Source organism: Tympanuchus pallidicinctus, unplaced genomic scaffold (genome assembly GCF_026119805.1).
Source record: "Tympanuchus pallidicinctus isolate F22 unplaced genomic scaffold, pur_lepc_1.0 scaffold3, whole genome shotgun sequence".
Lineage (NCBI taxonomy): Eukaryota > Metazoa > Chordata > Aves > Galliformes > Phasianidae > Tympanuchus > Tympanuchus pallidicinctus.
The window spans coordinates 2063857-2081109 of record NW_026294747.1 but is presented as its reverse complement, the minus strand read 5'-3'; the positions used below and the strand labels follow the sequence as shown (position 1 = coordinate 2081109).

The following is a 17253-nucleotide window of genomic DNA, read 5'->3' as shown; positions in this document are numbered from 1 at the left end:
TATTTGGAAGGAATTTTTCATTCATGGAAGTGAATTTCCCCTTTTTCTGGCACAGTTATATCATCTATAAACACCACTGTAAAAGATACAGCTTGTTAAAACCAATGGGAAAGTCGTCACGTAACATTTGCCTCCTATGTGTTGCTCTTTCTGTGTAATCAGCGTAGATGGAAGTTTTCAGATGGCATTTTTTTCTCCTTTTTCTGGTCTGTATTGGTTTCACAAGTCACTATTCAGTAGCAAACTCTCAGAAACAGGTTTGTGAGCCAGCTTTTTGCCCAGTAAATGAAAGTAAGCAGCTGACATGCTTATGGAAGCTCGCTGTGTCAGGAGGAGAAGATGGTCTTTGGTGGAACATTTGGTGGATGATGGCCAAAACTCACTGAAGCCAATCTGTTCACCAGCTCCACCAGTTTTTCTTATTTGATTTTTTAACAATCTGTATTAACCTAATACATTTATTTGCCTGCACCTTAATTTCATATGGATATTTGATGTTATACAATGTTAGTTTGGCTAATGCTCTTATCTACGTGGCAGTATGTATTTAAAACTATTTCTTATGCCAGTCAGTCTTACTTCCATATCATATTTAATCCTGCATATAAATATTAATGAGATCATTTTGAGTTCACTGTTTCACCTTCATGTAATGTTAATGCTCTGGAAATAACAGATTAAGATACACTGACGTTGTCTTTCACTGAAATATAAGTTACTGTTTGCGGTGTGGTGTATTTAAGCATTTCTCGTCATGGAGAAGTGCCTCTGACTGTTTGCCTTTCGCCTGCTGAGCACGAGCTTGTGAACATTCACATCACATTAGCAAGTGTGTGGCATTGCAGGACGTGCGACGAGTGCCAGGCGTGGCTCCGACCATCGTGCGATCAGCAAGCGAGACAAATGAGAAACGTCCCTTCATGTGCGCATACCCCGGCTGTAACAAGCGATACTTCAAGCTGTCCCATCTACAGATGCACAGCAGGAAGCACACTGGTAAGTGATGGCATCGAATGGCGCGCATCGCATCGTGTTAGCTGGGCAGGGGATTTTGAAACAGCATGCGGTGCAAGAGATGTTCTACCAGCTCAGGGGCAGGGAGACTCTATGGGTTGAGGGGTGTGCGTGCTCTGTCATCTGAGCAGCCCCTCTTTCGGATGCAGAAGACTGTGAGTCTATTGAAGTCAAACACAGAGCAGTGCTGAGAGCAAGTCAATCACCTCCCTCCCTCTCTTACTGTTACAGGGCAGCATTCGGGGCTGTGATTTTTATTTCTATTTTTTAAATTTAGAAGCATCAAAGCTTGCTCCAATATTTAACTGTCATTAACTATGAAGAAGTTTCTTCTGCAAGAGCAAGTGAGACATTTACTATAATCTAGTCCCCCTGTATAAACCTTGTCTGGTTGGGGTCGGATGCAGGGATTGGCAAAGGAGCATATTTGCTGTGGGATCATCCCATGAAGAACTGAGCTAGAAGCCAGTAATTTGTATGGTAAGATCTGAGTTCTCTCTGAATTCAGGCCATCCAGTTTGCATCTGAAAATGTGGAAATAAAATGCCCTGCTGTACCCTGCAAATGATTAAAAGGGACTATTTCCCCTATGTGAAGATTTATTGTGTTGAAAATATATAATGATAGCTTTAGATATGCTCCTTATGCATATTTTTTGCTGCTCATCACATTTCTATTTAGACAGCTTTCTGTGCTAATTAGAAACCTGTGAATAAAATCTGTAAATATGGATGTTCAGTCAACACTGACAGAAGGTCAAAAGGATGAAACAGACAACAGACAACTGTTAAGACTTAGCAGATTGACAGATATTTCATTAAAAATGGTTGCACACTTTTCCTTTTGGGTATCATATGCTGACATTAGTTACTTGCATACGACAATGACAGGAAAGAAATGAACATTACAAAGCATTTTTTATTTCTGAATATGCAAGTCATAAAATACACTGACAGAGATATTCAGTTTTGCTAAAATTACAGATGTAATTTAGATTACAACTGGAATTTAGTCTTTAGAGCCAAAGGTCTACAGAAGTGCTATTATATTTTCTGTAAATAAATTTGAAACAGAAAACAATTTGGAGATCTTTTGGGGTGCATTAACGGCAGTATTTTTTTTAGTATTCCTAAACAGTTCTGAATCTTTCTCATAATCACAGCTTCTTTCATCCCTAGCTTGATTTACTCTTTACCTTAGCAATCACAATCATTGTTTCTGTATTTCATTCCAGTTAGTTGCTTGGCTTTCACAGTATTATTTTTGGATGCCCCCACAGGAACTTCTGCTTACATGGTTTATTATTATTATTATTATTATTACTGTTATTATTATTAAACTAAAGAGGATATCAAGCATTATATAATCTAGCCGTATAGAGTCACAAAAGCCCCAGACAAGATAGAGAATAGGACTGTAACAGTCTAGCATCCCTAGAGAGACTTCTGCCCTTCTATTTGAGGTCATAAACAGCCCTTCCTTCTCCTTTGGTGGAACAGAAGAGAGAAAAACATTTTTTTTTCCCCTCAGACATCTCTTTACAGATGTACCCAGATCCTTCTGCCATTATATTGTGTTATGTTGACAATAAAACTTGTTTTTTCTCCATTGAACCTTTGCAAGTTGCTTTCTATAAGTGGTGAGTTTGACACCCAGAGTTTGGCTTTGCTGATAAAAATGTCATGATAGATAAGACTGTGTGAACTTCCAAGGTTGCTTGAAGCTAAAGAGAGGAAGCAAGGGGAAATTGCACTACTGGTGTGAGTGTTGCTTATGTAATTGGTTAAATTGTGTGGCTGAGGCATTCAGGTTTAGGACCAGAAAGGAGTTTGCCCCTTTGTCAGGCTGGCAGGGACAGTTAGGTTTCCATCCTCCAGCTTGTTGCACGAGTACTAACCATTTCCTATAACTATTATCTAGAAATTTCACTTACTCAATTCCAAGCTGCTTGTAGGTACGTAAGACATGATGCCCTTCATTTCTTATATCTTCTTGTAGCCTGTTATTCCTAGCTTTTATGAGTGCTTTGTGAACTGTACTTGTGGGAGCATGTGGAGTGGGTAGACCCAACACTTCTGAGTTAACACATCTTCTTGGCTGCGTGGCACAGTGGAAGGTGTGGATTTGGTGTCCGTGTGGTCCTTGCCAGTGCCATGCTCTTCTGTAATCCTGGGCAGATGAACTGATGGTTTGTGGTGCAGAGCCATTTCCAGCCTCCTAGGTAACTTCATGTCTTTCTTTATCTGACCCTGATCTGTGGCTCCTTGTGGAAAACCTCATCGTCGAAAGAACATGCGGCAGTGGCACGAGGCTGCACCAGGAGAGATTCAAACGGGACATTAGGAAATGTTTCCTTATCGTGAGGGTGGTCAGACACTGGAACAGGCTTCCTAGCAAGGTGCTTGGTGCCCCGTGCCTGTCAGTGTTCAAGGGGCATTTGGATGACATGCTGTAACCTTTGGTTAGCACTGAAAGGGTCAGGCAGCTGGACTTGTTGATAGTAGAAGTGCCCTTCCTACAGAGCTGTTGTCTCCAAGAGCAGATCAGTCACTGCTATGAGGAATGTGTGTGTTTTGTTGGTAACAGTTACGATTGCTACAGTTCACACTTACCATCTTTCTGTTCTCCACATCTTTGGTTTATGTGAGGGGATATCTTAAGTGACCAGTATGATTAAGATGAGGCTGCTGGTATATGTTGATAATTATAATTAAGATGAAGCTGTCGGTATATGTTGATAATTACATAGCTGTCTCTTAGGCTCTCATGTCACTTTCCTGCCTGTAACACAATGAACTCCATTCCATCCCACTGCTCTAGAGTTCACTGCAAAGTATAGAAATTGGGTTTGCTGGAATCAGCATACTCACTTAGCTGGAAAGAGGCTGGTGAAAGTAATGCCTAGTACATACTACATCTTCTTCCACTCTGGTGTTCTAATGGGGAATCCTGACAAGCCATTTTGAGGTTAGAGAACTGTCAGATAGTAGCTCAAGTGGAGGATTGTTTGTTTGGGATCCCTCTTTACAGCCAACATATTTTACTCATTTACTCACAGGATTTTACTCATCCTTCTGTAAGGTGGTCCTGTGTTCACTCAAGGGTTTGAAGCCCTTCCCACCTTTCTTAGTATAGTGGTAGGTCAATTTTTTAATTACGGACACACAATTTGAAAACAAGCTGTTCCACATACCTGATATTAGAAAAACAGATTATATCATTATGAAATAATGTTCACTTTTGCTTATCTTTTTGTTTTCTCTCATAAATATTTGCAGAGAACTTGGCTCATCAGATCTCCCATTCACTGGTTGCAGTATTGCAAAATCAAACAGGGCCCTGCCACACAGAATTGGTTTCTGTAAACTGTTTTTACCACTAAACAGGATTTTTTGTACAGAAAGTACTCTGCCTTATTGCTGGGGATATTCTTCAGCCTACATGTGCTCAAGTGCAGGTATCAGTTTGTACAATGAAGTATGACAGTGTGTAATTAAGAAAGTAAATACTTTATGTGGCAGGGGATCGCTATTGGAAGTGAATTTCTGAGGCTCTGGGCAGCACAAATAATGCGGATAAGTAACCAATTTCTTGCTAATCATCTCAGAACAATTTCTTTGCTTTGACTAACATAGTATCTTTTCTTTATGGCATGTGTGACCATGCTGCTAAATGCCTTACAGTCGTTAACACAGTTCATCATTACAGTACCTTTGAAAGACAGAGCTCTATCTTCTGTGTAAGCAGAAGATAAGAGGGTGCTGTTGTGCTTGAGTTGGGAACTGCACAGACCCCTGAAGTATCCAGTGCAGTAACTTATAGGATAGCACTTTTTGTCAGTGTTGCTTTGGAATAATGAAATAATCCCGTTTCTGTGGAATGAAATAAAATTATTTATGTGTTTAAAATTTGAGATCTGTTTTTGCAAAAGTAATGAGATTGTCTCACACCTGAGCTCTGGTGTGAAAATGACAGAAAACATTACCTATAAATAACCTGTACTGAACAGAAAAACAAAAGTTTTCTGAGTTTGCTAAAGCAAATTGTGTTGAACAAAAACACATTAGTGTGCTAAAGCTGTGATGATGGGGATTGTGCTTGTTTGATTAGTTGGGTGTAAAAGAATAGCAGCTGAAGTTGGTGAAGTGAGTATAGACAAGCTTTCAGATACTCATTAAGACTTGCTGTCTTTTGTTTCAAAATTAGCCTCCTCTCCCCATGTTCTCTGGTTAGCAGCAAGCTCCTGCTCTTGCTGTGTGCCTTAATGAAATGAAATGATTATGAATATTTGTGCAACTGCTGCAGCAGTGGGAATTTCTGTTTTCCTGTGTGTCCGTGCAAATTAATTTGCAGCAGGGATGTGCATGCTTCCTCTAGGTTGAGTTAACCTGCTTTGAGCAGAAAGGTTTGTTTTATTAAGTGTATTTATTGCAATGAATGCAAAGGCTGATTCAGACTTGTTCTGTGATTTTTGAGCTTATTTTTCTCTAAATATTTTTCTGGATAGCATTCCAGTGCTGCTGTTCCATCCGTCCTCTCATTAGACACAAAGCTTAGCCTTTTTTGTTGCCCTCTTTCAGTAATAAAATGTAAGTAATCGTGGGATCCTTTGAGTCACAGGTGAAAGGACTGGTGAAGCTCCGTCTTCTCCTGTTTTGTTTTGAAATTGTATATGGTCACATAGGAAGGTGACATTATTACGGGATATTTTTTGTACATCGAGAGGCTCGAGCCTTTTACTGGAGGGGCTGTGATAGGTGGAGGGAAACAAGACACTGGTCAAACCCCTTTCTGCATAGTGACCTCGTGGGGCACCAGCAGGTTTCTAACATGGGACGACTCGGTGATCCTGTTTTTGTGAAACTGGCAGAAATTAACTGCTGTGTGGCAGCTGGCTTCAGCAGGCTTCTTTCTTGACACTGGTTGGCATGGAAGATGTAGAAGGAAAGAGAAGTTAGGCTTTCTGGCCAAATATTGTGTTGCCTCTTGTTTATTTACTGTTTGTTTTCTGTAGCGTCAGTCATATCTCTGTGTAAGCATATTGGATTGATTCCTTTAAAAAGTACATTGCTTAAATTTGTCCTTAATTTAATCATTTATATTTCAAAGTACTTGAAGAAATTCTTTAAGGCAAATGCTAGCAGGCCTGCTGTACTATTTTATTCAAAGACCTCCTTAACTATCTTCTGCATTTACACTGCAATTAGCAGACAATCATCCTATCACTGCATTCTGCACTGCTGACATTTCCCCTCTTAAATCTGCCAAAGGGCAGAATTCCTTGGAAGTAAGTGGTTTCTGAAAAGCAGGCACCCCCCTGGGAGCCCTTGTGGTCAAAGTGTGCGGAACTATTTCAAACACCTGTGGCAACTTTAATCCTTGATGCTAATAAATTAAGCGCAGCAGACGTGGAAGTTGTCCGCACCTAGGTTTGAGAATCTGTAAACTCCTTTGGGTGACTGCCACAGGAAGTCAACTTGTTCTTGCAGATTTAGCTGCTTTTGTGAAATCTTGATTCTAACCACATCGGTATGAATTTGGAATGCTCTTCTTAATTTGCTGCTTATGTTCTTACCTACATCAGAAGGCTTCTGCTTTAAACTAAGATAGTAACCAAAACCACAGCTCCAGTGTCTTCAGCTGATTTTTGTTCTCTAGATCCTTCGTGCTGTGTCTTTGTTTTGTATCTCAACTTTCTACAGTAGACAGAGCAGATCCCAGCTGTTCTGATGTGCATCTTACAGATAAAACATAGGATCGGCCGGCTTTGCAGTGAGAGGTGTTTCTTTGGCCTTTGTGCTCAGTGAGGCTTCTCTGCAGGGCTGTGGCACTGGAGACAGATTTGATGTAGGCAGAAGTGCAGTTATATCTTAGTCTCTTGCAGGATTGCAGTGTTGTGCAATGGGGCCTTAGACTAGATGATAATGGGATCTGAAATGTCATGCAGCTCCTCCTGTAACAGCACACAGATTAGGGGGTTTTTTATGCTGAGTGAATTCTCACAACTCTGTGGTATGCTACATTCCAGCAACCTTTCCCACTTTCCTCAGGCTCCTCAATTGCTCATTTCTTCTTGCATCTTTTTGTGTTTGGTGAGTCTTTCTGCTTTAAAAAAAACTTTTGCCTTTAAAAGCTGAGTTCATTTATGACACTAGCCTGCCTTCAGGATTTCAAAATATTCATTAATTTATTTACTTTAAATCAGAAGCTTACTTTTGGTGCCAGGGAGAATGCATGCTGAAGGTCTCTGCTGAACTATACAGGCTGGAGGAAGACTTCGTTTTGACATGAAGCTTTGCAATAATTCACAGCCTTGCCTGCAGGAGGTGTGCAGCAAAATTCTATTTAGAATTGCCTTGTGGAAGAAACATCATTTGAGTTTTGGGGAAGAATGTATGGTTTTGTAGTTGAATTTTGCTCTCTTTAATTCATTTAGTATGGTGAAAAGTACCACATAATTTACTTAGTTTTTGCTTGAAAATTGATTTAGAGCAAGCAGCCAGTTGTTCCCTTGTACAAATTACTTTTAGCTGGAACCATTGGCAAGGGTTTCTTGTGGATTCCAAAGAAATACAAAACAAACAAACAAACAAACAAAAAACCCTGTTCTTTTTCAGCAGAAAACAAAAAATATCTTACAACCTAAAAGTTCTCATAGCTTTCATCTGGTGGACCATTTTTTAGAGTGAACAGATTCAATAATGGTGACAATGTAGTAAATTATGCCAGCCTTTATCCACTTGGTCCAGTATAGTTGTATGGATCTATAGCAATTGAGGCTGTCCTTCCTTTAAATTGCTTTAGGAAGTGGGGAAGCCTACATTTCTTATGGTAGTGCATTTAATCTGCTGATTCTACCTGACACGCTTCCCACTTTGCCCGCATTTTCAGCTAAACTGTTTGTACTTTGCAGGTGAAAAACCATATCAGTGTGATTTTAAGGACTGTGAACGAAGATTTTCTCGTTCAGACCAACTCAAACGGCACCAAAGACGACACACAGGTATGCTGGCAGTGCATCTGTACTGCTTAAAAGAGTCCATATCTCTATTTGAATTGGAATCCATAAAGTGTACTTCTAGACTTCTGATGTATCTGCTAATGCACAATGCCAGTAGTGACAAATTATTAAAGTTCACTTTAGGAGGGGGTTGGTGACTGTGTTGCGTTTCTTTGTTGTTGGCATTTAAGCACTACGTTGATTGTATATGTGCCCTTTTTATCCTATCACCATCTTTTTGAAATAGATTTCTAAATGAAACTGCTTGCTATACAGTATTCTGATGTAATACATCTACTGTTTTTTAAAGCCTGAGAGCTCTGCAGGGAAGAGTTGCCAGTGAGTAACCAGATAAGTGCTGCTGTAGATGTTCTGATGTTTGTGTGGCAATGACACTATGTGCAGCATGAAAGGCTGGTGAACTTACTGGGCACTTCCATGTGGAAAGCAGAAGGGAGAAGGAAAAACCATAGCAAATAAAGTACCTAATTCAGCAAGACACCTAATCTTAGATTTCAGCCTTTCCAGAAGGGTTCTAGGAGTAGCAAGGAGAAAAACGTCGAAGATCTGGCTGGTTGGATTATACTGGAGTGCAATTGACTAAGAATAGCAGGAAAGTGTATAGCAGATGTTAACATCCAGTGGAGAAGGCAGTAACAGTCATGATCAGGACTGAGCCCTGCCTACATTCTGCAGTCCTTCTTGGTGAATCACTTACTAGGTTATCATTTACTGACATTCTGAGACAGCCAAACTATTCGTGAGTTCATTCCAAATTCATCAACATTTTTTTATGCTTGATATTTGTTTGAAATATCAAGACAGCCCATTTCAGCACTTCTGGAGTTCTTGGAGATCTAGATGAACAGGCTAGACAACTGCTCTTCTTAAAATCACAGAAAAGGAGATGGTGATGACCATGGCCCCCTGCCTGGGAGCTGAAACACGAGTGCACCCTGCGTGGGACACGAGAAGTTTCAGAGCAGGACCAAAAAAATCCAGACTTCTGAAAATTCAGAAATAGCTGATGTCATTCAGCCTTCCAAAAGGTGTTGGGTTCTAAAAACAGATTTTTTTTCCTCTCTCCAGGTGTGAAACCCTTCCAGTGTAAAACCTGTCAGAGAAAGTTCTCCAGATCTGATCACCTGAAGACTCATACCAGGACTCATACAGGTAAAACAAGTGCGTAAACTTTTCTTCACATTTATATTTCATTATTCTTTATAAGTTTAAAATAATATTGTTGTAAATTACATGATTAGAAAGTTTCTTAACGAGTATTAAATATTCTAAACATCAGAAATAATTTCAGAGTGCGCTGGCTTGCCAGTGTGACTATATTCCCTAAATATCACGGTCACTTTTTGCAATGGGATTTAAGTGACTTTTGAAACTATGCTTTCTTTTTTTTTCATGAAATTTCAGCTTGGTAAAATATATTCTGTTAGCTATAGTGAAATGAACATCATGGCCTCAGCCCACAAATGTCAACTCCATCTATTGTGTTCCCTGAAAAAAACTGCAAGAAAGAAATTTTAATTCCAGCTCCAGCTGAAGGTCTGTAATCTAAAGCATTCATGCCTACCTGTGCTTCTCCTAAGTGTCACTTGAGCCTAATGCAGTGTAGCACGGCAAAGATGTTGCTGCTGCTGCTTTGTAATCTCTCCAGAAGATGAAAGGAGTGCCTCTTGCAAATTCATATGGACAGACACTGAAGTAAAAGCTTACTCAGATATTCAAGGACCTTTGTGCAGAAACTATATTTCATAGCAGTACATGGGAAAAAAAAAAGCAGGCATTTTAGTCTACTCTGCCCTCAAGTAAATATAAACACCATTAAGAAGCAACTGCAATGTCATCTGTATTGTAAGCTTTAGAATTATTCTTGTGAACTGACACTTTCTGTTCCCTTCCATTACATAGGCAGTATTTTTATGAAGTAGTTGTTTACCAAGCATTTTGTCATGTCATTAGACATCACAGTATTTGCCATACTGAGTTTAACCTTTTAGATTCAGTTTCTCTACTGAATGACAAGGAGCTTGAAAATCCTTTTTCCTCTGCTAAGGATTCTTTCTTCTCTTCATGATCATAAAAACACATATTAAAGACTTTCAAAAATAAATGAGAAATTTTCATAAAGGAAGCAATTCATCTAAGAATAATGGCATTTTCTGTGGCACCAACTAGGTAAATGCATCAAGCAGTGGCAATATCAGCATTTGCAACTTGCAGAAGCTTTGTAGCTCATGATGAACTGTAGGACCTGGGTTTGGTGCATGTGCACGAAGAAAGATACTTTCTTAATCATCAAGAGGTAACGTTCTCATGGAGACAAGATGGCAAGTGGTTGCCACATGTTAGCAAGTTAGGAGAAACTACATTCCCCTTCACATTTTGCCACTAGCTGATCTGCTAACTCAGGGAAAGACTCCATACTTTCCTGACTTCAGTAATTTTTTTAGCCTAAGCCAGCTAAATCAGTGAAGAATCACTTTCTCTAGTGAAACTGATCTCCCCATTTTAGTTCTTCCTTGCTCCACGCAATCCAAGCCCGCACTTCCCTTGTTGCTGAAAGCAGCCCTTGGGTGCTGATGGCCTCATAGCCCCTCTGCTGAGGTTCTGCGTGAGCTCTGCAGCCCAGTTGCTCCTGCTGTGATGATGCTTCCATCGGCAGCTGGATGTTGTGCTCTTCTGACTGTAAAACACACATAACCTGAGAGGAACAAGCAGGAGTGATGGCTGGCGATTCTTCATGTCCATCTTGCCCTGTAGCTTCATTCCTTTCTTTTCATGTTCTCTAACTCTTACAACAAAATAATTAACTTGTTAACTTGTTCCATGTTAAATTTTGATGAAGCATAGTGCAAGTGACTTTTATCTGTTGTGGGATTAAATGTAAGTCAGTTCTTAAACTATTTGCTCTCTTGTCTCCGCAAGCAAGTTTACTGTAAAAGCAATCTTAGCTGTAAAAAAGCAACAGAAGAATCCAAAACAAAAGCTCCACACATCCATATACATTTTTAGCAATCAAAAAGTGACTTCTGGAACCTGTACAGGGAAGCTGTAAGGTAGTTTGTGCCCAGCCCAGAACTAATAGATGTTGTCCCTGTCATGAGTGGACAGTCACACTGCTTGTGAAACAGCAAAACTGCATGCTGCTTTAGTGGTGGTGCTTTGGTGAAAATCTCCACAGCTCACATCAGGTCGCAGGATGATATTGCAAATGCAGCTGAGATGAAAGAAGGCCACCTGATACAATCTGTGATTTTTATCAGTAGCTCTGGCAGCTTTGTCCTATACTGTTTTATGCACTCGTGAGATGGTTGATGCTTTTGCCAGCATATATGTGGCGTGGATAAAATAGATTTTACGTAGATTCCCCTGCTTTATGTGATCTGTCTATCTCATGGGATTTTGCAAACAGAAATACACAACTTTGGTGCCACTCCCAGATTCCCAGATTTTTGCCTGAGTTTGGATGTATGTGAAATGTACAAAGTGTGAGGCAAAGAAGAGAAGAAGATGGTTGGATGAGCTTGAACTACCTAGCCCAGGTGTCCTGAGATGGAGAGTACGAGGTGTGTAAGATGGCATGGAAGAGTCCTGTCCCAGAGCTGAACCTACTATAAAATTCTGCATCTATCTTGAGCTGGGGGGAAGAAAAGGCAAGCCTAAAAGAAACAGGAGTCACCGGGCACTGCTCTGAGCTAATGAAAGCATTCCAGCAGCATTCCTGCAGCATCAGACACAAGGCCTGAAATTCCACATAATGTTGTGAAAAATCGAGACAGCAGATTAAACTGTAAAAAGGTGATGGCATTTCTTGTCAAAATTGCAACCACTTTGCTTGGGGTCATTTTTAGTGGCTATTATTTATACTCGTGGGAATGTTATAAAAATACTAGGTATTCTGGTCCTTTAAAATCTCCTGCAGGAAGGAATCTAGACAGTAGTGGGAAACTTTCAGTCTGGTTCAGCCACTTCATATTGACTGACCACTCACCCTCACCACCCTCACCATCACAGAATAACTTTGGGCAAAACTTAGTGAGCTCGCAGGAAAAATTCTCCTTGACTAGAGGTCAAGCTCTGAATAATCACTGACAATTCTCCTAGTGACTGATAGTCAAAGGTGTGACCGAAACTTCTGTAGGTGCCAGAGTTACTTTTAAACCAGTTCATCCAAGAACTGAGAGTAAAGTATACGTGACACTAGGATGTTCAGTAAGGGCCTGTCTTCAGGAATGATCCATTGCAGAATGCAGTGCCTCGCCTGCAAAGGCTGTGGCTAAACATCAGCAGAGTGGTCTGTAAGAAAGCACTGGGTGCTGAGGTGAGCAGTTATTGAGGGCACGGCCACAACCTCTGAGGATGGCCCAGCACACCTTTCCTGGTGGAGATCTGCCTAGCTTCTCACAACGCTACAGAAAGAGAAGGAGCAGTGATGTCCCAGGCGAGCTCTTCTACCCAGTTAATAACAGGGTGTTTTGTTAACAGGTGAAAAGCCTTTCAGTTGCCGATGGCCCAGCTGTCAAAAAAAATTTGCCAGGTCTGATGAATTAGTCCGTCATCACAACATGCACCAGAGGAACATGACTAAACTGCAGTTGGCCCTTTAGGCATTTCAAACAAGTGAATAAACCAGATGGGACATTATGAGCTACTGCAAACTTTATCAGCCATCTTCGATCACCTCTGTCAGAGAGCTGCGGCTGTCTTCGCATCCCATTTGACACAAGTTAACTAAACAGTAGGATTCTGCTCAGCTTCCATTTCGACATTCAGAATTCCCTGTTCAATAACTTCAAACTTTATTTGCAATTTCATTAAAAAACGAGCAAGATTACCGCAGTTTCAAGATTACTCTAAACTATGCTTACATTCTGTAGGTGTTTCCAGTTTCCTGTTCTTATTTTTGCTTGAGCTGTTCTAGGTGCATTTTACTGTACTCTTTTTAGTCCCGCTGTGGGTAGGGCGAGTAGTGCCTGTTGAAGGTAAGCTTCACGCTTACTGCTTTTGAGCACATGCTGAAGTTTCCAAATGCTAGAACCTCTATCCTCACAAGATGAGGCAGAACAATCAGCTGAGATACTTTTTGTAAACTTTGTAGTTGTGCTGCCACAGGGCAAACTTTTAAACTTGGAGGCAATGCTTCTGAATTTCACAAATCAACCCTTTTTTAAAAGAACCTATTTCTGGAGCAGCTAGTGCTAGATGAACGAGAACTTCTGTATAGAAAATAAGAATCTTACCATTAAGTTAACTTGTTTTTTAAATAATCACATAATCGATTCCCCCCCAAACTGTTTTACTCATCAAATAGCTCTATTTCTCTCTCTCTCTTTCTGTTTTAATGTATTTGTTTAAATTTATTCCATCATGAGATGCGCAGATCTCCTTTACACAAAAGTGATTCCAATCATTGTAGACATTTGGGACTTGTTTACAATGTAATGCCACACTGGTTATGTGGCTAGCAAGCTGTATAAACTTAAAACTGAACTTTTAATGGGGCTGGTCCAGGATCTCCATTAACAGATTACTCTTAAGATAAGTAACTTAAAAAAGACTCTTTGTCAAGTATATGTGAAAAAGACATTATTAGTGTAAGGAAATATATTGTTTCAGGGATTTGGGAGGAGGGGTTTATTATTTACTTTTAATTGCTTGAAATTGTGTGTATATATATATATCTGATAATGTATTGCTCTTAGACATCTAAAATTAGAAACTGTATAAATATTAGATGCATCACTGTTCTGATGTTGTTGCTGTTACAAACTATTGATAACACTAAGAATGTAACCTGCATTTTTCACTGAGCTTTCAATTAAAGCCCATTCAAAGAGAAACAAATGAGAGTCCAACAGATGTCTTGTTTCATGTCTGGTATTAAATTTCAAATGCCCTGTCCAATAGAATCCTTTTTTTTTTTTTTTTTTTTGTATATAAAGGTACCACCAGCACTGATGACCACTAGTTAACCTGTCCAGGTCTTGACCACAATTTATCCATCTCACTTGGGAATCATACTGGCAGCAGAAAACAGTGTCAAGTTTCATATTGCGCTATAAAACAGTTGCTTCAATCGTTCGTCTTCTTACAAAACTATTCCTTTTCTTGAAACCTGTAAGATTTGTATAGGAACTTCACAGAGCAGTAAAATCCACTTTATAAATAGCAGTATTGGCCTTCTGTAGAACTGTGCTGAAACCACGAGCACAGATAACTTCTAAGATTAGGATGCCGTGCAGTGACTTTTACTTGAAAGTTAACTTAGAGCTGGGGTGGCTTAAATCAGTTCAGCAGGTTGAAAAAGACAGTCCTTCTTACATGATGAAGTGTGAAAATGGAGATAAAAAAAAATTATTGTTTCTTTGTCATACTGCCTGCTTTTCTTTGGAAGTAAGTACAGCCTGCCTGAGAGCCCTTTGACCTTGCAAAATATTTGTATCTCTTCAGCAAAAATCTTTAATGTATCTTGCCAAGCTTTTTTCTCTAATGTACACAATGGAGTTCTATGATGGGTTGAGCTTTCTCTCTTAAAGTGCAGCTGCATCGTCAAGAAAACTCAACAGTTAATTCTTCAAGTCCTCTTTTTCGCTGGGGTATTGCATCACTGTTAATTACTGTTGGGGTACTGTGACTCATTTGTATCAGTCAACTTTATCTTTTGCTGCCAAAAGACAGCATCTCTCTGGAGAAACTCATAACAAGTGTGGCAAACATCAAATAGTTGGAGTAAATGGTGTATATAAAACTGCACAGAATTAAAAAATAAAGCAACTCCTCCTTCTTTCTCGAGAGAAAAGTTCAGTCGTAATAACAATGTCCTCTGATTTACCCAGCAGTGTTCTGCAACTACAAAACAATGTTCTTCAGCCTGCACCCAAAATAGAGAGCTGCCAGAAGTGTTTATACTGAAAGCCAAAGAAAGAAAAATCAGCCTCCAGTTGTGCCTGCATTAGTCAAACATAAATAAAACTATCTTTTGTGAAATATAACCGAAACTCCGCTGCAGCACAGACCAGGCTTCCAGTGACCTGTAAATAACTGCATCCATACCTTTTCTGCTTGGTCAATTGCACGCCAAATAATAATAATGGTAGACAGCAACCAAAAATGAAGCGTGGGGTGATGAGTGACAGAGTATGTCCCTTCGCTTTTGCTGTTGCCCCTTTTTCAATGAAAGCACTTGCTGCAGCTCTGCTGTCTGATGCTCATTACGCCCTCCGACACTCCGACCACGGTGAAGACAGCGGTGACGTTTGGAAGCTCTTTGTTATTTTTATTCCTAGTCATCTCAGAGTCTTTGTCGTGAGGCCTCTTATGTCTCTCCCTCTCTTTTTCCTGTTTCCAAGATTCTATCAGCAAGGTAAGCCACCTTTATTGAAGCGCTTTACTACATGAATTTCTCAGAAGCAGCCCCCAGATGCTGTTTCTTGCAGCATGCAATTCCTCATTTTGTGGCAAGCAGAAATTGCTCAGCAGCCTGAGTTTCTGTGGGCTTGATCTCCATGTGAAAGATGAGGGGACTGCACGCTATTCTATCTTACAAGTATCTTTAGCTCTCTGGAAAATTTTCAGTCTCACAGTCAACAGCCTCTGATCTGTGTTCATGAACTGGAACTAGTCAGCAGTGTTATTTTGGCTGATGGTTAAATGTCTACTGTGACTGACATACTTTTTCTGTTCTGTAGCTTTTTCTTGTCACTTTATGAGGTACAACACGTGTTGGATAGGAAAGGGAACATAATGTCAGTTCTCTGATGTTGTCAGCCAAGATTAAGGATTCCCTTGCACCGATTGTTTAAGGTAGATGCATCCAAGTAAGTCCAACTCTCTGCTTGCTGAAAACTTAAGACCTAACATGCCTAGATTGTAACCACCTGATCATATTCTTGGTGCACGTTGTATTCTTTATGAGTACTGACCAAAAAGTAGGTCCCAAGACATTGCTTTGCTACAGTAAAGCAAACAACATAAAGGCAGTCCTACTGTTCAGGCATTCCATCGAGGGAAGCGAGGGACTCGCAGAGAAGAGCTCTTTGTTTCTCTTTCCGTGGTGATTTAGGCAAGTTGTTCATTTTAGAAACCAATCCAACTTGGCCTATCTGTTTCAGGATGTTAGTAGGACTATTAAACTGCTCCACCAACCAACCTTACGGCTACTGAGAATGGGTCCTGAAGACACAGGTGGGTGCTTAAAACCAGTGTTTCTTCCTCCCTCTCCTGCAGGCAGGCACTGAGAAAACTGTATCACATGCAGTGTTTTCCAATCATCAGTGTGACCTGACAGTAAAACCAGTCCAAGGCTTTGGGGTGGACTGAGGGCCTCCAAGAAGATGCCTGCAGCTCTGCATCTTGGAGCTGCCTGCACCTAGTGAGGTGGGTACACAAAGGCAGCCAGCTGGCAGAGATGGGTTGCCAGAAGATGGTCAGAGCTGTGCTGCCCAGTCCTGCTCGAGCCCTGCTTGTACCTCCCTGTCGGGCAAGAATGGGCAGGGAGAATCACTCAGTGTTTGAGCTGGGGAACTCTTCCACGCTTTAGGAAACTGCTCCCCCCGTGAGTTAACAAAGATGTCGTTAAAGGCAATGTATGCAGTTCAGAATGGCACTAATGGACAAGAAGATCCAGCTGCAATATTTGGGAAGATCCAATAAAAGATTCATTAGGATCCTTTTAGTTACTGGAAGTCCAGATGACACAAAGGAATCTACTGAAAATGAAGATGTGGTCACAAAAGTGGTGAGTTAAAAAAAAACAACAAAACAAACCCCAAACCCAACCCCACTGACACCATTCTAAAAATTAGACAATTAAGAGTAAAACCAGGAATGTAGCCAGAACTATTCCACCTCAAATAATAAACACAAGGATAAGTTGCCAAGTGAGGTCAAAGAAGCAAATGGTAAAGTGAGTTTAAGAGACAGCTAGACACTTTTATGGGGAGAGAGAGGATTGAAGGATACAGTGACAAAACCGGGGGTAGAGCTGAGATAACTCAGAGGACAGGCACGGTGGGCCAGTAGCTTGGAGAGGGCTCCAAAACCCAGCTCCAGTGAGGAGTGGGGCAGCTATGGGTGTTGTGAGGAGATAGATGCACCAGGGCTGTCTGCAGTGCCCTATGAGGGATGATGGGAGGCGGTCTGGGAGGGAGTTGAGCCTGGCAGGTAGCAACGGGTGCACTCTCAGGTGCAACGGCTGTGACTGCTGCCTCTGGGTTCCCTACTGA

General features: G+C 40.7%; 1 protein-coding gene across 8 annotated transcripts in view; it reads left to right on the top strand.

Moving 5' to 3' along the window:
* Nucleotides 1-15716, top strand: part of WT1 (WT1 transcription factor) — a 53790-nt gene extending 38074 nt beyond the window's left edge. For 4 of the 8 annotated variants that reach the window (XM_052692473.1, XM_052692468.1, XM_052692474.1 and 1 more), the window contains 4 exons: nucleotides 846-996; nucleotides 7928-8017; nucleotides 9104-9196; nucleotides 12515-13888. In XM_052692473.1, the coding sequence (XP_052548433.1) occupies nucleotides 846-996; nucleotides 7928-8017; nucleotides 9104-9196; nucleotides 12515-12636 (456 nt within the window). In that variant the 3' untranslated portion in view covers nucleotides 12637-13888. Of the gene's footprint in view, nucleotides 1-845; nucleotides 997-7927; nucleotides 8018-9103; nucleotides 9197-9462; nucleotides 13889-13971 lie in introns of those variants that run through there. The other 4 variants (XM_052692470.1, XM_052692469.1, XM_052692472.1 and 1 more) reach the window with 4 other exon arrangements.
* Nucleotides 15717-17253: the final 1537 nt, after the last annotated feature.